Source organism: Mytilus trossulus, chromosome 1 (assembly GCF_036588685.1).
Source record: "Mytilus trossulus isolate FHL-02 chromosome 1, PNRI_Mtr1.1.1.hap1, whole genome shotgun sequence".
NCBI lineage: Eukaryota > Metazoa > Mollusca > Bivalvia > Mytilida > Mytilidae > Mytilus > Mytilus trossulus.
The window spans coordinates 38,048,997-38,076,769 of NC_086373.1; the positions used below are offsets into that span (position 1 = coordinate 38,048,997).

General features: G+C 33.3%; 3 protein-coding genes across 3 annotated transcripts in view; all 3 read left to right on the forward strand.

Moving 5' to 3' along the window:
• Positions 1–3,467, forward strand: part of LOC134715469 (hemicentin-1-like) — a 57,489-nt gene extending 54,022 nt beyond the window's left edge. Inside the window, exons 34-35 of the mRNA XM_063577691.1 lie at positions 1,611–1,980; positions 2,373–3,467. Of these exons, the coding sequence (XP_063433761.1) occupies positions 1,611–1,930 (320 nt within the window). The 3' untranslated portion in view covers positions 1,931–1,980; positions 2,373–3,467. The remainder of the gene's footprint in view (positions 1–1,610; positions 1,981–2,372) is intronic.
• Positions 3,468–14,461: 10,994 nt separating this feature from the next.
• Positions 14,462–17,234, forward strand: LOC134723634 (potassium voltage-gated channel subfamily A member 7-like). Its single transcript, XM_063587196.1, has one exon. The coding sequence runs from the start codon at positions 14,850–14,852 to the stop codon at positions 16,293–16,295; it is 1,446 nt and encodes a 481-aa protein (XP_063443266.1). The 5' UTR covers positions 14,462–14,849; the 3' UTR covers positions 16,296–17,234.
• A 5,736-nt stretch (positions 17,235–22,970) lies between these two features.
• On the forward strand, positions 22,971–24,708 carry LOC134723645 (potassium voltage-gated channel subfamily A member 1-like). Its single transcript, XM_063587208.1, has one exon. It carries the CDS (start codon positions 23,231–23,233, stop codon positions 24,521–24,523), a length of 1,293 nt encoding a protein of 430 aa, XP_063443278.1. The 5' UTR covers positions 22,971–23,230; the 3' UTR covers positions 24,524–24,708.
• Positions 24,709–27,773: the final 3,065 nt, after the last annotated feature.

Here is a 27,773-nt window from a genome sequence, read left to right on the forward strand (position 1 = left end):
ATTCATTTCTTGACGCATTTCCGAATATCTAAATACACGTAAAACATAAGTGTATGTTAAAAAAACACTTACCAGCATACTTTTATAATAACATAAATTTATGTAAGCGATTCTTTCAGTGATATCATCTTCTCAGTTGGTTTCTATAAATTCACATATGTAAGAGTCTTCTCCCTTTGTCAATATGGCGGACCATTTCTGACATGAATCGGCAGGCACGTCACCGATATTTTTATTTTCAATTTTCACCGATTTCCGACCGTACGATTTTGTTAGACTTTTTTAACGGTAATGTTCTATGATAATCTCATATGATATATAAAAAATCTTTTCTGTTGCAATTTGTTTAGGTTGATTCTGAAGACAGACTAGACTACTACACATTATGTCAAAATGAGACATTAAGACTTACATTAAGGTGGTATGGGAGTCTAAAATAAAAATGATAGAATTTGTTCATACTCTGCCAAAACTTAGTATCTATTGATATATGTTTAAAAATATAATAAAATTGATAGGTCACCGTGCATTTTCTCAAGCTACAGGACGTGACAAAATGATAAATTTTGTATGGATTATACAGGGAAAAACACCATTTTGTGATTAGAAACTAAACACAATGATAGAATTGTTAAATACTTGAGGAAAAGATAGCTTTCTGACAATGCTTTGAGAATATCAAAAGAAAAGATAGGGTCACCGTACGTTTTTTCCGGCTAAAATACAAAATAGGAAAAGTGCATAAGAATCCTTCAGAAAATGCACTGTTTTAGAGTTACCTCCCCTTGAAATGCCAATTAATTAATTTTTTTAAACAACCAAAACTAATCAACATTTGCAAAAATATTAATATTTGTAGGTTATATTCTTATAAATTGGTTCTTTTAAATGAAAATCACATTAAATATCTGCATTCCTGCATCACATTTTGCTAACTTGATAAAAAATCTGAACCTTTGGTTCTCTGTTTTTTACAATCCAAGATGGAGGAAGACACCCCTACCACCTTAAGTGATCATCTTTATCTTTCAATTAAAAGAGACAAAAATGATGGTTAAAAATTCGGGTTTCTAGATATATTCCGATAGAATTGTTATAAAAGTTACTAAAATTATAATTTTATACGCCATACACGCGTTTCGTCTACATAAGACTCATCAGTGACGGTCAGATCCAAATAGTTGGAAAGACAAACAAGTACAAAGTTGAAGAGCATTGTGATAAAAGGTTGAAAAATCCAGATAACTTCAAGGAGTTTAAAGAATTCTGAAGTAGTTTACCAATTTTAATGATAAAATATCTGAAATAAATTCTTATAATTTATAAGTCACAGTTTATACTGATAGTGCACCAAGGTAAGTACTATACATGACCACATTTTTGAAGTAGATATAAAATAAACAAGTTCTATTTCATTTCATTGCTTATGTGGACCTAATTATGTAAATCCAAATCACTTGTCGAAAAATAGACAATACATAATGAAACGTTTATTTTGAACAGATTTATTATAAAACTGCAAATTTTAAATAGATTTTTTTGTTCTGAGTTCTGAATTTAATTTAAAGGGAATTTCTGTGAAAGTTTTGCATATTTTTTTTATATTTTAGAGCTCCTAACAATATCAATAAATCCGTCAAATGGCACTGCTATTTACGGAGACGTCTCGTACACAATTGAGTGTACTATAAGTGGCATTCCCCAGGCTACATCATGGTCTTGGTTAAAGAGACTAATCACAGGCGGCGAATTGACAACAATATCTGCTGGAAGCAAATATACTATAGTAAATTCTGCCACTCTTCCGCATTTAACTATCAACAGTATAGTTGAGGATGACGAACAGGACTATTTTTGTCAAGGGACCAATGATGCAGGAACACAAATCAGTACAAGTGCAAGGCTAATTGTTAATGAAGATCAGTTCTAAGTTTAGCTGATGAAGTAAATAAGAACTACATTCTAATGACATTCAACGCAATAGACCACTTTCGTGTTCATCCGTCACCGGCAAAAACTCGTCAATTATGCATGCCTTTATGACGTCATTTACCAGATAGAGGGGCTCGCCTGTATCCCTGCACTATTTACGTTCATCAAGCGTCTTGGTGATCGTCTTTGTGCAGGATAAACTAGAAATAAGGGTTGCTCTGTAGGTACTTACTGACAATTCCCTAATGACAGCAGTGTTGATTGTCAATTTTGAGAATTCAATTTGCCGAATAATTCGTACAATATAGAATTATAGTTTTCCATCCACTCGCTCAACCATGGAAGGAAGTGACGACGCCCCTAAACGCACAAATGACGGTGATAAAGGCGCGTATAATTGACGAGTTTTTTCCGGTGACGGATGAACTCGAAAGTGGTCTATTGTACAAACATTATTAATTGCAATATTTGATAAAAGTGACAATTGATTAGGGGAAAACATGTCAAAGAGAGACACCATATTATTTGTGATAGTAAAGAAAAAGAAATGCACTAAAAAATTAGTTCTATGTAATAAATCAAGATAAATTTTTCTGCATTTTTGCATTGGTTTTCTTTGAAATGAAATTGCGTGCATACCTTTTGAAGTGTTGAATCCTGATGTATTTTCAACAGCATAAGCGCAAACTCGAAATCGAAGCAAGAGTATTTGATATAGCATCTCACTTCAGATTCTATCATTTTTATATATCAAAGCTGCAGGTTGAATTTATAACGTCAAAAAATCACAGTACTAAAAGATGAAATATATGGGTCAAGTGAAATACCTATCTAATGAATCACAAAAACAGAGTAGGTGTGTTCGAATAGCTATTTTTTTCTAAAAGTACTTGACGTCAGTCTTTTAATTTGGATGATGAAAATGGATATCTTCGAAAAAATATGACTTTCTTGTGTGTGATTACTAGGGTTTAAAATCTTCAACCACTGAAAATGATTAGTCGGCCCTTCCACGGCTCGAAATATTTAATTACAATTTTTTTAAATGCTTAAGAATTTTCCAAAATTCCACCTGACATCCGAACAGACAATATTTTTAAGTTGAATCAATGCAGACAAGATCATTAACTGATGCTCATTAGCTAGTAGATACATTTAACTGATATATAACGATCGATCGTAATGGTACTATGTGGATAAATTTATCAGTTTTCAAGAGCAAAATTGGCAGAGCGTCATCCCTACAATGGCTTCCATTTCTACGATTGTGAGCATGAACTGGCGTAATGGGGAGACAATTTTGAAGAAGAAGAAGAATCCTGACTGTAGGGATAACATTTCTTTATATATACAACTTGACAACGTTCCGCCTTGTGATACGTTCGTACAAGACTATTTTAAGGATCTGCTTTGCTGGAGCTCACCTTCACTAGTTTAGTCGTATAATATTTTCAAAATATTTCTGTTATTTTATTTTCACGACAAAATGGAAGACGATGTAATATCAATGGGTTTACATGCATTGAAATTTTTAAAAATGTGTATTTCTTATGTCATTAAAAGGAATCTTAGAAATAAGAAAAATCTTTTGTCGAGTAGTTGGAGGCTGTGAACCGCATTTTTTTCATTATACTTGTGAGGTGTCATTTTATCGCGCTTTTGTAGCATGTCATTTTGCAAAGTTTTAAACATTAAACCCTCTACTGTAAAAAAGATACATATGGCAATCATTGCATTTGAAGTACGACTTATTTTCTTCTACCTATAGGATAATACTCTCATATTAATATGTTTATACCAATACGATTAATCATTTGATACAAAAAGGTAGTTATATAAATACTGATATTTCTTAGAATTGAGGGTCATCCTTTAAAAGTTATGGTCATCATTTACAAATTACGGTCATCTTAAAAGCAATTACGGTCACCCTTGTTATGAATCGCTGATTCTGTTACGGTCATCTCGATTGTGATTTACGGTCATCTGAGCGATTTTTTCTAATCGAATTTCCCGTTTCATGCACATTTCTCGGAAGTAATCAGTGATTTCCGAGTGATTCTTTTATAAATTTATATCGTTTCAATGTATGAATTGTAAAGAAAATGATATAGAAACACTTAAACAGACAATACAGAAACTGACCTAATTTTTCGTCCGACATCTTGGGATGACCGTGAATGCAGTTACGGTCATCAGCTTTACCCCAGTGTTTATCAGATTGCAATACCTATACTAAAATAAGACTTACGCATAGTTATATACATGTACTTTAATTCAGTCACGGACCCGCGATATCACGGATGTGTTCTAGTACTTCTAATAAAATCCCTTTGACATGATATAGTTAACTGTTTACATCCACTTCATTTACACTTTGACGAATAGTTATTTCATAGGTATTTAAGCCACATTATTTTGATATAGTCAGGTAATTTAAAAGTGAGTGTTGTTTGTGTTTTGTGTTAATTATTCAATTATCTCACTTGAATAGACTGGAAAACACGTGTTATATTTTATTTGTATTAACTGAAGTTACCACCCATTATTATGTTCATTTGAATTATTTCAAAATATTTGAAAAACAAAACAGTTTTTACTCTATTAAACTTATAAATTCAAAAGAGCGATAAACTATTTATATACAAATACAATTAACATATCAACGAGTTCCTTCCCAAAAGTTAAATTGCAAGACTCAGAAATAAAAAACACCGAAAATTGCATTATATTTTTATTTAGATAAAATGATTCATTTCAGTGTGTAGGGGTGCGCTGTTACCTAATGAAGGGAACTGAAGGTTAGGGCGCCAATCCTTCCAAAATTCCGGCAGGCAGTAGTGTTTTTGGCCGATGGACTGTATTAATATACAGGCTTCAGCGCCGACGGAGGAGAACCTGATACTGCTTTAGCCGTGCACCTCCACAAGGTGTAATTTCTTCTGGCTTGGAAAAAATTATTTTGGAACTGATGTCTTCCTATCTTCAGTCATTCACTTTATTTTTGAAACTCTCTTTCAATTTTTTTTTTCTCACCGGCTATGTTCCACACTTTCTCTTTCTCTTACTCTAATTTTTTTATTTCATTTTCTAACACTGATTTTTTTCCTTCGATCTCTTTCATACTCTCTTTTACTTTCTCTCATACCCTGTTTCTTACTTTCTCTCACACCCTATTTCTTACTTTCTCTCACACAATCTTCCTAACTTTCTCTCAATGTCTAACAGTGTGAGAGAGAGAGGCAGTGTGTGTGTGCGAGAGGGAGCTACTGTGTGAGGGAAAGAATGTGTGTGCGTGAGGGAGAGACTCTGTGAGGGAAAGAATGTGTGTGCGTGAGGGAGAGACTGTGAGGGAAAGAATGTGTGCGTGAGGGAAAGAATGTGTGTGCTTGAGGGAGAGACTGTGTGAGTGAAAGATTGTGTGAGGGAAAGAATGTGTGTGCGTGAGGGACAGACTGTGTGAGGGAAAGAATGTGTGTGCGTGAGGGAGAGACTGTGTGAGGGAAAGACTGTGTGAGGGAATGAATGTGTGTGCGTGAGGGAGAGACTGTGTGAGGTAAAGAATGTGTGCGTGAGGGAGAGACTGTGTGAGGGAAAGAATGTGTGTGCGTGAGGGAGAGACTGTGTGAGGGAAAGAATGTGTGTCTACGTTAGGGAAAGACTGTGTGAGGGAAAGAAGGTGTGTGCGTGAGGGAGAGACTGTGTGAGGGAAAGAATGTGTGTGCGTGAGGGAGAGACTGTGTGAGGGAAAGAATGTGTGTGTGTGAGGGAGAGACTGTGTGAGGGAAAGAATGTGTGTGCGTGAGGGAGAGACTGTGTGAGGGAAAGACTGTGTGAGGGAAAGACTGTGTGAGGGAAAGAATGTGTGTGCGTGAGGGAGAGACTGTGTGAGGGAAAGAATGTGTGTGCGTGAGGGAGAGGCTGTGTGAGGGAAAGAATGTGTGTGCGTGAGGGAGAGACTGTGTGAGGGAACGAATGTGTGTGCGTGAGGGAGAGACTGTGTGAGGGAAAGAATGTGTGTGCGTGAGGAAGAGACTGTGTGAGGGAAAGAATGTGTGTGCGTGAGGGAGAGACAGTGTGAGGGAAAGAATGTGTGTGCGTGAGGGAGAGACTGTGTGAGGGAAAGACTGTGTGTGTGAGGGACCGACTGTGTGTGAGAGTGAGTGCGAAAAAGTGTGTGATAGAGAGAGATAGAGAGAGTGTATGAGAGTGAGACAGTGTGCGATAGAGAGCGTGAGAGAGAGAGAGAGAGAGTCATGCTTTGATGATTTCCTATATAGTCAACAAAATGTTTCCCTACCCCTGGGTCTGTCTGCATGTTTATAGTTCTACGTTATAGTACTAATACTGGCTTTTTCCCCCTCCATTACTTCAAAGGTCCTAGATAGTTGGGGCAATATGCGCAATTGTTTCTCCATAGGCCGTAATGGTAACGTTTTCTTCTGTTGCTCAGCCAATATCGTAAACTTGTACATGTATGATGGCTTGTTTCGAAGCTGAGACATTTTTACATATGTGGTTAAATTATCGGGGTACGAAGTGTGATTCATTTTTCCGTAATTTAGCAAACCCCGAATATCCTTTTGCGATGTGGCTCCTCATGGTAAAACATCCCGTTTTTAACACAATAAGTTCTTTGAAATTTTAATACTTTGAACACATTTAATAACTCCATGGTTTTTACACATTTATTCTGTGTTCCCTTACTTTCTAAATTAACACTAATGGTTCAGCTCAGTCATTTGTTTATCATAGAAATATGTCAAATATCACTACACAGAGATTTTTTGTTCACAAGTGACTTTTGTGTTCCTCATTTCAAGGCGCATTAGGGGTATTGTCCCAGTTGCTTATCTGTTTATCGTACGTTCTATCACTGGCTTTTTTACTGAGACTAGAGATTTCATGTTACAAACCTGACCTAAAAACACATGTCCTATTAGAACCTATAGTTTATATAGACTTTGCATGGTAATAAAGATTTATATATATTTATCGCTATTTTGTGCATTTTTCCTTTGATCTTTTTTTGTGAAAATTTTCATATCATGCTTCTCGCTTGAGATGGAAAAATTATCGTTAGAAACTAAGGAGACCACGTGGCGTTGCTAACGAAATTGACAAGAAATTGACAACGTCGTCATAGGTAAAATAGCGATAAACAGATTATCATTGGTCATCTCAGCTCGATTGCTTTTCTCACTTTCGCTGTACCAGCTCAATCGAGAAAATTAATCTCGTTGAGATGATCAACGATAATCTATAAATATTGACCCTTTCTGGATCCAGGATGTCGTTTTTTGAATTTTGGGATGTCAGTATTTGATATTTTTTAATTTCCTCTTTTTAAGCTTGTTTACAAATAATAATGTCACGTGAAGGCGCACTGACGTCACAATTTGCATCAATCTTGCAATACACTACAGTTCAATCATACAGAACTCCATTATCGTGCAAACATGCAACGTGAATGTGATTGGTTATCAAATAATACAGAAAGAATGCTAGAAGAAATTAGTTCATCAAATAGATTTTGACACGACTAGGTCGGGTTGACATTTCTGTCATCGGGGATAATAATTGAGATAAATAGGACTAAACTGACCGTCAAAAATGTCGAGAAGCACATGTATCTCGAGAACTATATAATTAATAAGCCATACTTACGACAATTACTCTATGTTAATAAACCCTATGTACGTGAAATTTCGCAATGATAACGATCAAGAATTTTGATCATGATGGCGACGAAGCGCTAAAAATATACTTACTCCGGTTGCTTTACGTAATAAAATTTGTATAGAATTGAATTTGACTAAAGTTAAACATAAAAAAGTAAATATGCAGAAGCATGACAATATATTATTGATAAAGTGTGTATATATTTCTATAAACGAAGTTGTCTGTATACTTCACTAAGGATTAATAGTACATTTGAGCACAAGGAGATCTCTATTTGTGAATCGGTTTATTAACCCCTTTGAACCCAGGGTCGAAGTTCAAGATGTTAACATATTAACGGAAATTTTTAGCGTTGCTTTTACCATTGAGGCCATCTATTTTTATTGCGGGGTTTCACCATTTCACATATTAAGATCGGAATTATAGAAAAAATGGAATGTTGTTAGCAGAATCCAAACAGAAAATGATGAACACTTGATTATTTTCAGCAATACATCAACTGGATCGAGGTTCTATGTATTCACGTTATTTGTAAAACTCTCCTTATTCCTGTGAACCGTGTGCTTTACATCGAGGCTTGCTATGCTTTACATCGAGGCTTGCTATACTTTACATCGACGCCACAGTACTTCATCCAATCAGGGAATGTTTATTTAGGGCATTCGACCTATTTTAACTCAGATTTTGGCACATTTTAATCGAAATTATAGAAAAATGGAATATTGTTAGTACATATAAAATAGAAAAAGAGGAAAACTTTTAGCTAAAGATGATTTGGATGGGGGTTCTGTGTATTCACATTATTTGTACAACTCTCCTTACTACGGGGCGCCGAATGGGACTCTTGTGGTTTTGTACAAAATTCAATTCTGTCATAACAAAATCATTTTTGTCTTACAAAACTATGTGCTACCGACTTGTTTTGTGAGAACTTCAATTTTGTGATGACAAAATTCATTTGTGTTGACAAAATTCATTTTTGTCATGACAAAATTCATTTTTGTAGACAAAATTCATATTTGTCATGACAAAAGTCAATTTTGTCTTAAAGGTATGCAAATATAAACATATTTGCATACAAAATTGACTTTTGTTACCTGATATGGAAATTAAATCACAAAAGTCAATTGTGTACGGTAAGATTCAATTTTGTGAGACAAAATTGACTTTTGTGAAACTAAATTGTTTTTTGTGAGACAAAATTGACTTTTGTGAGACAAAATTGACTTTTGTGAGACAAAATTGACTTTTGTGAGACAAAATTGACTTTTGTGAGACAAAATTCAATTTTGTCATTTTTGTTGAGACAAAATTCAATTTTGTCATATTTGTTGAGACAAAAGTCAATTTTGTTAATTTTGTTGAGACAAAAGTCAATTTTGTTAATTTTGTTGAGACAAAAGTCAATTTTGTTAATTTTGTTGAGACAAAAGTCAATTTTGTAAATTTTGTTGAGACAAAAGTCAATTTTGTTAATTTTGTTGAGACAAAAGTCAATTTTGTCAATTTTGTTGAGACAAAAGTCAATTTTGTCAATTTTGTTGAGACAAAAGTCAATTTTGTGACGACAAAATTCATTTTTGTGATGACAAAATTCATTTTTGTGATGACAAAATTCAATTTTGTAACAACAAAATTTACTTTTATGAGACAAAATTGACTTTCGTGAGACAAAATTGACTTTCGTGAGACAAAATTGACTTTCGTGAGACAAAAATCAATTTTGTTGAGACAAAATTCAATTTTGTTAATTTTGTTGTGACAAAATTCAATTTTGTTAATTTTGTTGTGAATTTTGTCAATTTTGTTGTGACAAAATTCAATTTTGTTGTGACAAAATTCAATTTTGTTAATTTTGTTGTGAATTTTGTCAATTTTGTTGAGACAAAATTCAATTTTGTTAATTTTGTTGAGACAAAATTCAATTTTGTCAATTTTGTTGAGACAAAATTCAATTTTGTCAATTTTGTTGAGACAAAAGTCAATTTTGTCAATTTTGTCTCACAAAAGTCAATTTTGTGTAACAAAAGTCAATTTTGTGTAACAAAAGTCAATTTTGTGTAACAAAAGTCAATTTTGTGTAACAAAAGTCAATTTTGTGTAACAAAAGTCGATTTTGTATGCAAATTAGTTCACAGAAACCAAACTAAACTAATTTAAATACAAAATTGACTTTTGTCGCTCAATTTTCAAATTAGGTAACAAAAGTCAAGTCTGTGTAACAAAAATGAATTTTGTCATGACAAAAGTGACTTTTGTCCGCTGATAGATAATTTTGTATGACAAAATTTCAAATTTGTAGTATGATACAAATTTTGTTAAACTGAACTCATTTTTGTTGAACAAAAGTCACTTTTGTCCGTACAAAATTGAATTTTGAGTACAAAACCACAAGAGTCCCATTCGGCGCCCCGTACTTACTGATACCATATTTTGGAATTTCCGTGACCTAAATGGTTCGCGAAAATTAATATTTTTATATATATATATATAGTATAATTACTAGAGAACATTCTGATTCCAGTGATATCTAGTGTCTATAAAAAAAGATTGCAAATGAGACAACTTTCCAACAAAGTTCAAATGAAATGGATGTAAGCAATTAAAGACAACCTTACAGCCTAAACTATGATTAAACCTATATCTACATGAAAGTATGAACTTGAACAGGTCCATTGAGAAAACTAAGTTCATATATTATAACGAAATAAATTGCGATAAACAAATTTGACAAACATTCTACGATATGCTCTAACTTAGCGGGAGCTTGACAAGTAAAAGTGCATGTCCATAAGTTCAATAGAGAGAAACGAATATGTAAATATTTTAGGCTTTGATTAATCGATAGCCTTACATGTATGGGAGTTTGTTCGCTTCCAATTACTTTGCTACAAGAAAATGCTTTACTTTGTTGAGACGTAGTGACCATGGATTAGAAATAGAAAAAGACCGCTATGATATATCCTAGAAAGGATAGAATATATCTCAAATATGCCACATGCAAGATGGAGGGTGAAAAACACTTCCTCCCTGAATGTGAATTAACAAAAAAATTATCTATTTGATTTTTTTTACCTTCTCGTTATTTATGTCTCTTACTCAAGAACAAAAAGTGCATGACAAGATAGACTCCTGTACAATGTATATATAATAAATCCCCTTTATAAAACAGTCAGGGCAGAATTCTTTCAAAAAAATTCCAGGTGTTCATTTCAATAGTATTGTTATCTGTTAGTAATATTAATTTTGCTTTGGTTTTCTTTGTCACAAACTATTATGTTGATATGACAATAAAGATTTTTATTGGATAGATTTCGTTTATATTTTAGCACTAGCGGAGTATTTACATACTTACATCTCTTTTCAAACCTATGTACCGGTGTATTTGTTAAAACGTATTCCCCTATATTGTCATCAACGAGGACGCTTCAGTTTGTTCTGTTAAAGAAGAATTTCAGTTTTGGAAAGACATTTAAATTCCTTCTTTTAGAGGTTCAGACCGTGTTCATTCTTTTTCTGTGTGTCTATACCACAAGGATAAAAAGTTGTATGAATGCAAAGATCTTGACATCATATACAGGAATGAACGTTGTTTATTAAAAAAAAGAAATATCATTTAGTTACAAAAAGTAATGCAATATTGAGAAAGGAAATGTTGAGGGCGTTAGCGCGAATGGGTGACCAAGATATCAGTGTCAATGCAGGATTACCATGATTACAGTTTTCAATAATTTAGGAGGGGATCTTTCAGCGATTTTATCATTTGTTATTGGGTTGCATGATTAAAATAGGGTATCCAACTTTATTGTACAACATCTTGATGTAAATAAGAATACGCACATCCGGGTGCAGGAGTTTCTCGCTGCATTGAAACCTGAACTTGTAACAAATTTGTTTAGGGGCCAGCTGAAGGACTCCTCCGGGTGCAGGAGTTTCTCCCTGCATTGAAGACCCATTGGTGGCCTTCGACTGTTTTCTGTTCTATGGTCGGGTTGTTGTCTCTTTGAAACATTCCCCATTTCAATTCTCAATTTTACTTGGAGAATGATGCATGTGTGACAGCGATATTTGTTCATGTATTTCTTATGTTAAATTAGAATTGTAACTGCTTTTCTGTAAACTCGTAACTTTTATCAGGTTCTAGACTCACATGTATGTGCCTGTCTGTGCCTGTCACATGAATTAGAATTATGTACTTTTAATCCGTTTGTCACTTATTATATACAACCGATATCTTATCATTAGCACTTTTGTTAGTTTTTAGTTTCTTCATGCGTGTAATATTAGGTAATTATGTTATAGATAATGCATATTTGAAGGTTTTTCTTGTCGTAGAACACACCGAGGGGTGTCAGGATTGATCAAATGAAAGACCGACCGGAGGGAGGTCTTTCTTTGAACAATCCTGACACCCCAGACACGTCAGGATTGATCAAATGAAAGACCGACCGGAGGGAGGTCTTTCTTTGAACAATCCTGACACCCCAAGGTGTGTTCTACGACAAGAAAAACCTTCAAATATGCATTATCTGACTTATATACCGTCAAAAAAAATTAATTGTATAAAGATTTGTAAAATTTAGTATCCTATTTTACCAACAACACTAAAGTGGGATATTCCTTTCTAATGCGTTCAGGTTTTAATACGCCCTGCGGCTCATTTAAAATGTGAAATAAAACTCACTAAATAATCAAGATATAAACCTTTTAAAAATTGTTATCCATGCACAATAAAAATATCACTGTAACTGCATGAAGTAAGACACAAATGTATTGTTACCATCCGATAACGGTGTATGAAAAATACAAGACACATTGTAAGTTATTTATTCACGGTATCAATTAGCTTATCGAAAAGGGGGAGGGGTATGTTTTTTTTTCTATTTGTTCTGTTATTTTTATCGCGGATGAAAATGGTTATTTTTTTAACAATTTTACTTGAATCGAATGAAAAATTCAGAAAGATTGTCATTTGAATAGCAATACATTTTATCAAAAAGATAATCAGGATATAATTATATACTCTCCACACTCGACCCTTTTGTGAGTTACTTTTGTGTTATTCAATAGAATATAAGATTATCTAATTAGTTAATCATTTGATAGAGTAAAAGTTATACAAAAATTTTAAAAAGTTAAGAACTGACACGAACACGAATATAAATACATGTAGGTCACAGTATGAATTCCTATTCAGTGTGTATCGTTCTGAACATGCATGAAATATTTGCCACTGGACGTAAAGCAAGCAACCAAAAATCAATCAACCTATTCATTTTGACTCAATAAGATTTTCAAAATCTTACACACGAATATGTTAAATCTGGATTTATTTTATGAAAGTCTACATTAAAATTCATCTGACATATATGATAATGTTTCTTTATTGTAGCGATAAAGCAACAAAACTTCACGTTATTTGTTTCTAAAATTAAATTGCGGGACTACTAAAAATAAATTTCCAAATCGGCAATAAAAAACTATTACACGAATAAAATTTTTAAGTAAATCATAGATTGCATGTTTATCAAGGAAAATAATGACCTTACACAAGTCATTATTTTATGCCTTGGAGCATATACCATTGAAACATGGTATCGTCCGGGTTGATTCTGAAAAAGAATGACCTGACGTTCTGAAAGAAAATAACTCCATATAGGTATATAAAGTTTTATAGTTTGTAATCCGGCGATCTAACTTAAAGATACGCTACACCATAGATCTATGGCTACCATGACATAAGAATGTTTACGACAATCCGTGATAAACCTTGTATATTGTATTTGTACGTGTATTTCAAAGTATGGTTCATACCGTTATATCATCCTAATTGTTGATAATAAGAAATTCGATGGATTCTTATTGACCAAGATTGTTTCATTCTCTTTATACCACAAAAAAAAAAGTTTCTGATATTGCAGAGTTGTCAAACATCGTTGATATATGTATAAACACATGAAACAATTGAGTTCTACGTCAATGTACAGTTTCAAAGGCATACACAAATCTCTTAACTTTCCTATTGGATGTTTACCACTTATGATTTTCTAAATCCGATTTAAGTGTATTTGATTTTTTTAGAAACCAACTCAATCAGGATCCGTTTTTGAATTATATAATCAAGGTATGATCTACATGAGAAAAAGAAGTAAAATATTAAAGTTTTTTTTTTGCTTGATAGTGTTCTGAATAGCTGAGGGTCTGGATGGAGGATCCTAGTACATAATAGAGAATAATAGAAGAAAGAAGAATGAATGGTAACAAATTAAATTTAGAAAAGAAAAAAATAGGTTACAAAAAAAAAAGAAAATAGAGAATAATGGAATGCTAACATATAAAGAATAGAGAGTAAAGGGCAAAAATTATTAAAAAAAAATAGGGAAAAATAAAATAAAACAAAAAGGAATGACCCTCAATCAAAACCCTCATAGTTAATGCCGAGTCCATAAGAAAATAACAATTCGTCTAAAGGCTTTTCTTGTATTTGACAAAGATGTAAAAGAACCGAAACACTTACAGTGGTATATAACTAATACAGAGGAAATAAAAATAACAGTCAAATCCATCTATAAAGGTCAAATTTGCCTGGCGGAGTTGAAACATATATATTATACATTTGATACTTTTAGAATATATTTAACTATGTAAAATACAAAACGATGTTATTTGATTTTGGCAAATTTATCTAAAAGTATACTTGTTTTAAGTTGTTTTTTTAAGGTCATACGAAATCGTCATAAAATAAAATATTAATTTGTAATCCATTTTACTGTTAAATAATCCAGTTAAACCTTAATCCAGGAGAATGGATATTTAAAGGTATATAATATACGCGTAACATACTTTTGAATTGGTTACTTAATTTCCCCTGTATAGAAATATGTGTACTTAAAACCATTTAAAACCCGCGAGCGAAATAAATTACTTGAAGACAAACAGTCATTGCCAAATTTTAAACGGGTGTTCAATAGGACTATTATCAAAATAGAATTACTCAGAGTCTTTTTAAACCGAATTCAATGATTAAAAGTTGAAGTTCTTCAATTTTGGTGTATACATTTTTAATGACACCTATGAATGGATAAAGGAGTATTTATTATGTGAACGTGACGTCGAAGATACAGTTTATTATACAGTGATTTACATTTATACCTTCTCGTTCGTTTTTTGGAGAATAAGTTACTGTGGCAGACCGGTGGCCGCTTACCGGAAGAAAAAGAAAAAATTGTTGAACAATGCATGTGATCAGCCAAACCCAAACACATCAGCCAAGGGGTTCAATTGCAGTACCAGGGCGAGACGGGTATCTCTCGCCGGATTACCATCACCATTCGCCACATTCGCCGCATTTTTTGCGAAAACATCGCCGGAATGCTTCATGTGATTCCAGACGGTCCGAACTGATTCCTGAAAGAAGTGAGCCTGATACTGACCACGAATCTGTTTGTTTGATAGAAAAGCCAGAGTTCCTGGAAACTGCAAGCTTAACTGATGGTCATAATTGCAAACAAGAAGAATGCGAAAGGATAATTATCAATGTCAGTGGTCTCAAGTTTGAAACACAACTTCGAACACTCAATAGACTTCCGAACACCCTTCTAGGAGATAAATTTAAAAGAGAATATTACTGGGATGCTAAGCGGAAGGAATTTTTCTTTGATCGACATCGACCAAGTTTCCCCGCTATTTTGTATTTTTATCAAAGTGGTGGAAGGCTTTTAAGACCTATTGAAGTTCCAACTGATGTTTTTCTTACCGAGTTGCAGTTTTTCGAACTTGGGGCCACTGTTATAACTGCTTATAAGGAATCTGAAGGTTTTTTAATTGAAGATACTGGACACGAAATAATGCCAAAAAATCCTCTTCAAAGAAAGATCTGGGAGCTTTTTGAATACCCAACGAGCTCAATACTTGCTAAAATTTTTGCATTGTTATCCGTCATTTTTATAGTTGTTTCTGTTGTCAATTTTTGTGTGGAAACTTTACCTCAGTATGCAAATATGGGATGTACAAATGTTACACAGATTCATCCTGGAAATGTAACCTCTCGTAAAGAAGTTCCTGTCTTTGTGCAGCCCCTTTTTATCATAGAAGCAACATGCATGTCGTGGTTCATTATAGAGTTAATATTTAGAGTCATCAGTTGTCCTTCTAAAGTACTTTTTATAAAAAATTTCGTCAACTGGATTGATATAGTTTCAATCATGCCGTTTGTTGTATCGTTAGCCATGCTGTTTATAACTGGAGAATGCGAGGGATCGTCGAAAACTGGTGCTATATCGGTTCTTAGGGTTCTGAGAGTTGCAAGGATACTAAAATTGAGCAAGCATTCTGAAGGACTCCAACTTCTAGGTAAAACTTTAAGAGACAGTGTACAAGAACTTATGATGTTCGTTCTTTTCCTTGGAATAGGAATTGTTATATTTTCAGGTGCTATTTTCTATGCAGAACTATCTCAAGAAAACACGCACTTTACTAGCATTCCCGGGTCGTTTTGGTGGGCAGTTGTAACCATGACAACTGTCGGGTACGGAGATATGTATCCGGTTGGCATATTTGGAAAGATTATTGGCACTTTGGCAGTTTTGTGTGGATTGCTGTCAATTGCATTACCAGTACCTGTAATCGTTACAAATTTTAGTAACTATTACCGAGCATCTACGGGTAGAGGTGGCTTTTGATATTTGAAAGTGTCAAACAGAAATGTCTGTCAATGTATACACTTAAAATGGTATAATGCATTTAAATTCTTATATTGAGATTCATTTATTGTTTATTTTGACAAATGAAAACTGAACGAAAACATTTATATCTAAGAAAGTACAATCGAAGTAAGGAAACTTTGATATGCATTAGAATAAAATCGAAATCATTTTAGGTAATATATTCTGGTTTACCAAACAAGCAGCAAACTTATTTTAATTCATGTTGGATCAGGCATTCATTATGCAAGATTAATATTTCAGTATATTTAACTTAGCTGGGTTACCATTTTAATTTCTACGGATTATTTTGTTATAATTAGTCTACTTCAACATTATTCTAATCCTGCCATTTCTTAGTGGAAGTTTCAAAAACATTGCGTCACATGGTTACTATTGTTCGACATTATTTGCTAAAGGATATTTAAGTTTTAATAAAGGTTTTCCTTGTCAAAAACTTTGTATAATACCATGCAGTGTAATATAATGTCGTCTTATTTGTGTGCTTCAATTATTACATACACACATAATGTCTTGTACAATAGTGTTTACGTAAATGGAAATGTACATTCGTTTCACACGAATTGTAAAAAGAAAAACTCATCAAATTTTGTATTGTGTTTAAGTTATGAATGATTCTCGTGTATTTTCATTAAAGATTTCAGATATTAAACACATTATTTAAACACTTCTGGCAATTTTACAATATAGTATATTTAGGACTATTGTCATGTAAAACTTTTTATAACTATAGCCGTACATGTTATATACTTACATTTGGATAAAAGTAGATGTATGGATTTGATGTATCATATGTTGTAAATGTATATATTATAAATGCAATTCAAATCTATAAATGTTGCTGGATTGCGAATTACCAATTAGTATTAAATAAATTTTCAGGTTAAAGTTTTATAATTATTTTCGTTATTTTTGTTCTGTTTTAAAGGAGTAGGTCCGGTAAGGACTCATTTTGGCCTCAAATTTCAGTTTCATCTGACGAAAGATTTTGACCACTTTTTAAACACTTAAGTGTCTATTTTACTTGATTCTTTATGTTAAAAATTTTAACTGATTTAGTCATTAAAAACGATCCGATTCAAGCTCAAAAATGAAAAATCTCGCAGGCAATTATGCCAAAAACGTCACTTTTCCGATGGTTTTTGTCAAAAATGAAAGTGGCCGCATCCGTGTTCATCCACAACCTTTATATATGTTATGTATTCTCATAAAATACAACTTACATTTCAATATTAAGGATGAACACGAATGCGGCCCCTTTCGTTTTACACGGAAAACGTCTAAAATTTAACTAAAATGGTAGAATTTTGAAGATTTCAGTAATTTAGCATGACTTAATGGTGCTACAACCCGATATATTTGCATTGTATTGTCAAAAAACAGCCCATATTTATGTAGCAGAAGCATTCAACTGTCCATTAAATAACTAAAAGTTTACGTTTTAACATTTTTGTAAAACTGTTATATTTTGGGGCCAAAAAGGGGTCTTACCGGACCTACTACTTTCCATTCCGTGTCATTTGCTAGAGCTAGATAGTATCAACAGAGATACGTCAAAATTTGGCTTACAACATGTTACTACATAGTAAATGTACTGTGTGAACAGTCAATAGTTGAATTTAGAGAGGTTTTGTGAGATGCTGTTAAAAAAACCGAAGTGTAAGCTCCAAAATGTGTCAAGATAGTCTCATAAGATAATGAAAGTACTGAATGTTTACTCAGATGGTTCAAATATCTAATGAATGTTAAAGAGTTATATGCAAAAGACCAATTATGGTCGAATATTATCAAGCTTCAGAAAAAAAAATGTGTCGCATGAATATAAAAACAAGGATATGAGGTATGATTAACAATGAGACAACAACGACCAATGATCAAGTTAAACATAAGAGTTATATAATATATGAAAGACGAATAAAAGTCGAATATTATCAAGCTTTAGATTATAATATATCTGATGAATATAGAAACAAGGATATGATGTATGATTAACAATGAGACAACTAGCTACCAAAGATCAAATATTTGACGGATGCACAAGCAATTATAGGTCACTCTACGGCTTTCAGCAATGAGAAAAAACCATATAGTATAGTCAGCTATAAAGGGCACCTTCATGAAATATGTGTTAAAAACATTTCAACCGAAAGAAAACAACTGTTTAATTCATAACAATACAATTAACAAAAAAAAAAAATGTGACAGACATGAACCACGACATCCACTGAATGACAGACTTACTCGGGACAGGTACATAAAGAATAAGGAAGTTTCAAACATGTTTGTAAGCGGTCAGCTCTCCTCTAACCTAGGACAGTGGTGTATAAATAGCACGACATAAGAACAAAATGTTAAAATCCGTTGCAAATTGATCAAAAGATTGATTCGACGCACAAATGCATCTAAAATGAAAACACTTAAATTATATTGCCGATACAAGAGTACTCGCAGGTACTGAAAGCTAGTTGAAACCCAATAACAACAACAAACCAGGTGCTCCGCAGGGCGTAGCTTAATACGACCACAGATGTCGATCCCTAAACAGTTGGGGCAAGTATGGACACAACATTCAAACTTGATACAGCTCTGCAGTTGGATTGTGATCAATTTTTTGACATAATATGAGTTTCTGACACAAAACAAATGTCAAGATCTTACAAAGCTATTGCCCAATATTGTGCGATTGAAGATTTCTTCTTCAAACTTTTCAAAAATTTGGAATTTGAGAAAAGAATTGAAAAACTATTACCCCCCCCCCCCCCCCCCCCACCCCCTTGTTTGCAATTAGTCCAAAACCTGACATTTCTGTAAACATAATTTAAAAGTAGTGTACTGGAGGTAAATCCGAACATACCCCAAATTGTATGTTAAATATTTTTGAGTTACCTCCCTTACACTGCTTTTAAATGGTCTAATTGTCCATTGACCAAGAACCTATTTTTCCCCCTAATTCCCAAACTTTTTGAGCCATTACTCCAAAGTCAATACTAACCATCCCTTCATGGTATGGAAACTTGTGGTATAATTTCAGAAAGATTCATACACTTGAATAGCTAAAAAAGTTATTCTTTGAAAACTGCTTATTTGGGCCCCCTTTTTGGCACGTAATTCCTAAACCCTTGGGACCATAACCCCAAAATTCAATCCAAACCTTTTACCTATGGTATTAAACAAGTGCAAATGAAATACTATTACACAATTTGATATCCTGAAAGTAGAAAAATACTTGTTTGGCCATTTTTGGGCCCCTAAATCCAAAACGGTTTGGACCATCATCCCCAAAGTCAATCCCAATCTTCCTTTTGATGTATTAAAACTTTTTATAAAATTTCATAGAGATCCATTTACTTAAATTAAAGTTATTGTCCGGACACCAAATGTGTCTTCGGACGACGACGCAGACGACATTCTACCATTATACGAACGCAAAATGTTTTTGCGGTCGTATAAAAACATGCTTTCTCAGATTTAAGTTTCAATCAGAGCACATCCAACGGTGTTAATGTAAAGACATAATAAACGATATGAGTTACGCTTTCATGACCTTGTGCAATGCCAAACTATAAGTGGATCGTATTTAATTTTACGGGCTCTATAAACAACATCACCGTTCTGCTATCCCATTTCAATAATAATTCAACTGGTGCGACCAAGCATTCAAACTGACAAATTATTTGTTATTATGGAAAAATTTCGGAAGGTACGAGTTTTATTGTAAGTAACGAAATCAGTTGCTTAATTTTTCGCCAGGTGTATGCATAAATTTCGCTCATTGAAATTTATAACATCCTTACAGACACGGGCGTGGCAAACGAGTTGTGATATGTAAACAAAGTAGGATGGGCCAGCAGTTTTTGTGCCAATTGACATAACATTATCGCCAACAATGAGTCAACATTAAAATTTACGGCCAGTTTTTGTAATTAAATTTTAATCAGACGCACACCACCCTTCAGTCTTTGCTCTCATTCTACGTTATTTGTTTATCACTTTTAAACATTAATAGAGGCAGTTTAAATAAAGCATTATTTACACGATTAGATTGTACTGGTTACCGGAACTTTGGATTCACCAAACCTGGTACCGAGTCTTCATAACTGAGAAACAGCCAATATATGCCCACAATTTATTGATTCATTTAAACATGTTTGTATCATTCAACATCCCTAGTTATTAATTTGATACCTTAATTATCAAAATATATTTTACATACTGATATGCGTAAGAACTATTTTTTTGGAAATTTTATTAAGGTTTATTAACCAACTATGTACATTAATTATTGCCAAAAATGCCTGTTTACTATTTACCCTAACTGGGCTAAATACAGACAAACTGGGCATTAATACAGGGTCATTACAGAAAAACAGGGCCATTACAGAAAAAAACAGTGTTAATATCAAATATAATAAATGTAACCTGGCCGCTGATTTTCAAATATAGGAATCACTGTTCATCCTGTTTTTCAACACATAACATATCTTGGATATTTGGTATGTTGAAAGCTTTATGATGGTGAAGTGCCAATTATTTTTTTCTAACTAAACTATCAATAAAACAGTAAGAGAGGACATCAAGTTGGCAGCAACACATACACTTTTGTACAGTTGGTTGATAAATGTATTAAGTAATGAGTGTTTTTATAGTGGCCCTGTTATATGTCCTCGGTCAGTAATAATGGTCTGGGATGTCAGTAATGACCCTCGGCGTTGCCTCGGGCTATTACAGACTTCCTCGACCATTGTTACAGACCTTGTACTTATAACAGGGCTATTATAAAATCACCAATGCATTAATACTATAATAATTACTCCATGGTTATGTTCTTTAATTAACGATTGTGGAATGATCGTCATTTTGCAAATAAAGTACTCATACCGGTGCATGTGGGGTTTTGTTTTTTAAACTTGCAGTGATGTGATAGTTATTTTGCTCCATGTTGAAGGCCTCACTATGACTATGCGATGAAGAACAGCAATAAAAAAAAACGCTGTTCCTTTCCTTTTTGTGTCAGTTTTATTTTTATAAATGATAGATCTATATTGAATAGATATTTTTAATACTAAGGATACAGCATAGTTTTGACAGCATAACTTTACATATTCATCCTAAATCACATTCATCAATTAAAAATGTACCAAAAATGAAAATATTTAACACTGATAAGTTTTTTTCTAAATTGCTTTGAAACTTTTTTTCGCTAGTTTTTTTTTGTGTATATCTATTTGATTTGTCTCCGTTTTTTATATTTTATATCCTTAATGTGAGGTCTTAAAAAATTACAAACGCATTATGTTTATTTTGTCTTCTCAATCATGTGAAGACTATACAATTTTATAATTTAAGTTACTCTTCTTGAGTACTAGTATGACAAATGTTTATGAACTTACCGACTCACACAATTTCTTCATCGTGAGCATATAATTTGATTTCTTGCGGAAACACTCTGAAAAATAAATTAAGAATATAAGGAAATTTTAACCAATGGCGATTTAAGAGTCCCAAAATTTAATGAATTCATTTCGATTTCAAGCAAATTTTGATAATTGAATTATCGAATCGTTGAAAAATGTGAGGTAAGTAATGAACAAGTCTGTATGAGTTCTTTCTTAATTTAGGGGTTTATTGTGTGAAAGAGTCATTTATCTTTAACTTATATTATGTTGAGTGTTCTCTTCCCGATATAGTTCTCACATTTAATGAATAGCTAAGATATTGGTAATCTCAATATAGTAAATAGCTAAGATATTGGTAATCTCAATATAGTAAATAGCTAAGATATTGGTAATCTCAATATAGTAAATAGCTAAGATATTGGTAATCTCAATTTAGTAAATAGCTAAGATATTGGTAATCTCAATATAGTAAATAGCTAAGATATTGGTATTCTCAATATAGTAAATAGCTACGATATTGATAATCTCAATATGGTAAATAGCTACGATATTGGTTATCTCAATATAGTAGATAGCTAAGATATTGGTAATCTCAATATAGTAGATAGCTAAGATATTGGTAATCTCAATATAGTAAATGGCTAAGATATTGGTAATCTCAATATAGTAAAATCCAGGGCTTATCCAGGATTTTATTTCAGTTAGTGGGTTGCAAACTTAAGAATTGTCTGAGCGGAGAGACCCGATTCTTTTTTTAGGTAAAATTATCTAAACATTCTAAACAAGCTAAAGAGAACCGATGCTTTGCGAATGTTAGGGTGCACACGTCCAGCACGCTAAAGCATGCAACAAATCGTCCAAACTGGCCGATGGGTATGTTACCCGGTTATAATTATGAATATATACAGCCGTTATATAAACTATGATAAAATACAAATTGAAAGGTAAGCCAGTGCATCAATATAAGTCGATTTTGACTTGCAAGCCAATAATGCATCAGTGGTCGGAATTTCTGTCTGATTTCTTGTTTTTCACAATTAAACGAACCTACTGACCAACAATCGGGAAATATTATCTTTTAAATCTGTTGATACAAATGATTGAAACAACAAACAAAATCTTGTTTTATTTTTATTAAATAGAAGATTATATACCTTTAAAGAAAACCGGCCTTGAAAAGCTTAATTAAATGAACTACAAAAAAGGATTATACGAGTGAATACACTGAAGCAATTAATTTTGTACAATTCTGTATTTTTATACCTTTACACGTATTTGAATTCAAAACATTTAAATATAATTGTATATCTCGTTATAAGACGAACTAAAAATATTTGTTTGAAATATTTTACCGGGATAAGAAAACCCCAACTTGTTTGCTATCCTATCTTTAATCATGGGTGGGTGAACACACTTTTATCATACAATATATACTGAGGATATAGCAGGTAATAATTGTCAGGTGAATTGTCTACTTAACAAGTATGAACACACAAAATGGATCACGATAGCGGATGTGTTAAAGATATGGGAGAAGAAATTTGTTTTCTTGGCGACATCGAAAAAGCTGCAAGTGGATTCAGCGAAGAAACGGATAGTGATATTCACATGTGTACTGACGAGGAATGCCGACGTATTATTATAAATGTAAGTGGACTGAAATTTGAAACCCAAATCAAAACACTGAATAGATACCCAAACACTTTACTTGGGGATAGAACCAAAAGATGCTTTTACTGGGACAAAAAAAGAAATGAATTTTTCTTTGATCGCCATAGATTGACATTTCAGTCTATTCTCTACTTTTATCAGAGTGGTGGGCGTCTGAAACGACCACCAGAGGTACCATCCGATGTGTTCTTGCAAGAAATTAAATTTTATGAACTCGATGAAGAAATTGTTGAAGCTTATAAAGAGAAGGAAGGGTTCCCACCAGAGGAAACAGAGCCACTTTTGCCATCTGGAAATTTACAGGCTAAGTTATGGCTCTTGCTGGAATATCCAAATAGTTCTGTTGGCGCCAAAGTAATGGTTGTCTTGTCTGTTCTGTTCGTAACAGTTTCCATAGTAACCTTTTGTATAGAGACATTGCCGATGTTTAAAAACTGTGTTTGTATGAACGTGTCGGTTGAAATAAAGAACGAAACCGCATACATAAATGTGCCAAATTTCAAGCACCCTCTGTTTGTGATTGAAGCCTTTTGCATGACATGGTTTATTTTGGAATTGTTATTGCGTTTTATAGTGTGTCCATCTAAGGTACAATTTTTAAAAAACACTCTGAACTGGATTGACCTTGCTGCAATATTACCGTTCATTTTATTCATCACATTATTTTTAATAACAAATGATTGTGGGGTTGCACAGAATACAGGTGCTATTTCCGTTATACGAATTTTACGTGTTACCCGTATTCTAAAGCTCGGCAAACATTCGGTTGGACTGCAACTTCTAGGGAAAACTTTATCAACAAGTTGGAAGGAACTATTCATGCTTTCTGTATTTCTTGGAATATGTATAGTGATATTTTCGGGTGCTATATATTATGCCGAACTAGGAGGCGAAGATTCACATTTTGACAGTATACCAAGCGCCTTCTGGTGGGCGGTTGTGACACTGACTACAGTTGGGTACGGTGATATGTATCCACTAACTCCCGCTGGTAAACTCGTTGGTACGTTAGCAGTTTTGTGCGGGATTTTAGCTCTCTCTTTTCCCGTGCCTGTAATTGTAACTAATTTTGGCAAATATTACAAACGATATTCCAAAAGAACGTTTCGAGATGATTGATTGTAAAAGGCTCAGAAACGCAGCGCGAATTATATTTCGATAACCAGTTTTAATATACTCAGTCAAAAATTTTAGAAAAATATCGGGACCGTCTATAATAGTTTTGCATATTTTTTTATCGTCTTAAATTATGACTTTTAAATGACATTGTATTAAAATATTAAAGTTACCGTTTATATATTTGATGTTTGATTTATGACTTATATTTCTCACAAATGAATATTTAAAGCTAAAGTTGAATGTACAAAGCTATAAATTTCTATGAAACACACTTTATAGTTCCAGTAATGGATTCGAATACAACTCCACACGGACATTTCGGGGGAAATGGCAAGACCGATAAAACATTGCTGCCATGACCATAGCAGTCGGGTTTGCATATCCTGCAGAAATGAGCGAATCCAATAATAATTGCCATCATCACGTTGTCAACCAGTGCTTTATTAATCGTATCACCAGAGAGCTGAATGCTCGACTCTGAATCTAAAAGAGAGGCAAAAGATACCAGAGGAACATTAAAACTCACAATGTGAAAAAAAAACAAAAAAAACAAACCGACATGAATAAAAACGAATTGAGTTTTGCAAGGATGTAGATTTTATATATCAGCTATACGTTGCATTCTAATTGTCCTTCAATTACTGAAGGATTCCCATTCACATGGTATTCTATTTATATGAATAGTCGACCTTCGCATGGATAGATACAAGTGCCTGTGTAACTATGCCTCCATCTGTCAATTTGAAAGCCTTCTTTTTTTCATATAAAGAGGTTGGTTAATATCTAGAAATCTTTCACAAAATTAGAATCCACCTTTAAAGAGCTTATGGATATTGAGGGGATTCAGCTGAGACCAACTGGTTATTTTTTTCTTGAAAATAAGCAATAAGTTAAAAGAACATCGCTTTCGTTGTTCTTTTTTTGTCACTTTCTGGTCTGTCTTTATTTGTGAGCGACTGCCAGCTGCGCTCAGACATAACTGAGTGAAACATTGTTCTGAGGTGACATTGAAATAACGTACAAAGAGATTTATAATAAATAGATCAACTTTTGTTGCCAACAATACATAGGTAGCCAAACGAGAAAATTCGAACTCAGTTTGGCCTTAAGCATAAAAATTATGTAGGGTCTGGTGAGAAAAATAAATAAAATTGTTGATCCCACAATGGCAGATTTGAGTAAATGTGTCGACTTAACGAATTAATTAGTTTAATCTGTTTAAACTGTTATTTTATCTGTTTGACATGAATATCTGGTGCCATTATTAAATTTGACTTTTGTTCTGTTTCTTTGCTGATCGGTAACCATTATCTGGTTTTAAATCAGCCTTTTATCATATATATAATCCCCTTTATCTTATCTTTATCAAACCTATATTTTACTGATATACATGTGTATTTAAAAAAGACGTAATAAATTTGTTAAACCATGATCCCTTAAGACGAATTAAAATTTATCTAAGTAATTGGTCAGATCTTTTTTTTTCATTTTTGAAACTTTATAATTTTACAATAACTGTTGAGACAACTTAATTAGCTCCATGCACCAAGAATAAAGGAAAATCCCGAATAGATTAAATCATTAAACTATTAGTATGTACTGTTTTAATCCTGAAACTTAGACTAAACTGTATTGTTACATCCAATTGGATACGTTTTTTTCTATACGCACAGCAACACTGGATAAAAAATAGAAACTAGAGTTGAGTCTGTAAATAATCAAACAAATCTGAACCGTCAAAGCCCAGCAACGAAGACAAACAAGAGTGCACACGCTGAAATGTCTCGCCTTATAATCTTAACTTATCATTGATATTATGTTGATAGTCCTAAATATAAAGCTTTATTACAACTGTCACATAAATTTAACATTAACCAAGACAACTAAACATTGAACAATGAACCATATAAAAATGAGGTCAAGGTCAGATGGACAATGCCAGGCAGACATGTATGTAGCTAACAATTCTTCCATACAACAAATAACGTTGACCTATTGCTTATAGATTGAAAAAAACAGACCAAAACACAAAAACTTAACACTGAGCAATGAACCGTAAAAAGGAGTTCAAGGTCAAAACCTGGACGACTAACATATAGATCATTAAATATTACCATAAATCAAATATAGTTGACCTATTGCATATAGAACAAGAAAAAAAGACCAAAACTCAAAAACTCAAAAACTTAAATTTGACCACTGAACCATGAAAATGAGGTCAAGGTCAGATGACACCTGCCAGCTAAACATGTTCACCTTAAAATGATCCCATGCACCAAATAAAGTAGACCTATTGCATACAGTATAAGAAAAACAGACCAAAACACAAAAACTTACCACTGAACCATGAAAATGAGGTCACGGTCAGATGACACATGCCAGTTGGACATGTGCACCTTGCAGTCCTTCTATACACCGAATATCTATTGCCGTTATAGTATCTGAGTTATGAACTTGACCACCAAAACTTAACCTTGTTTACTGATCCATGAAATGAGGTTAAGTTCAAGTGTACGCACATACTAAATATAATTATCCAATTACTTATAATAAGAGAGAATTCAACATTACAAAAAATCTGAACTTTTTTTTCAAGTGGTCACTGAACCATGAAAATGGGGTCAAGGACATTGAACATATGACTGATCGAAACTTCGTAACATGAGGCATCTATATACAAAGTATGAAGCATCCAGGTCTTCCACCTTCTAAAATATAAAACTTTTAGGAAGTGAGCTAACACCGCCGTCGCCGCCGGATCACTATCCCTATGTCAAAACATGTCCCTCGACAAAAACATTAATAGGTCAACATAACTTTAGACCATCGATTTTCAAAATGTAGTTTATATTGTTTTTGAGTAAGGAGGTTGACAGTCGATTATATTGTTTTTCAAATAGAAAATAACGTTTCTAATTCTAGCACTGTTTGAAAAAATGTTGATTTGATGGTTATCATTCCTTCAACTGCCGCCCGTAAATAGGCTTCAGTAAACTTATACTTTTCATATTTTTTTTTATTTTTACATTTCAATTTCAGTCCAATCTCTTGTCTTCCCCAAATAAGACAACATTGCACAACGACTGCAGTTTTTCATGATTGTAGTAATAGTGATTACAGCAAGCATTCTCTGAGCATTGTATGGTAATACATAGTCCCCTACTGGTTAAAAAATCATTGTATTGGACCAAAATTCTAACTTGATCTTAAATGTGTCATGGGGTAACCATGCCGCATGTCATCACTCGAA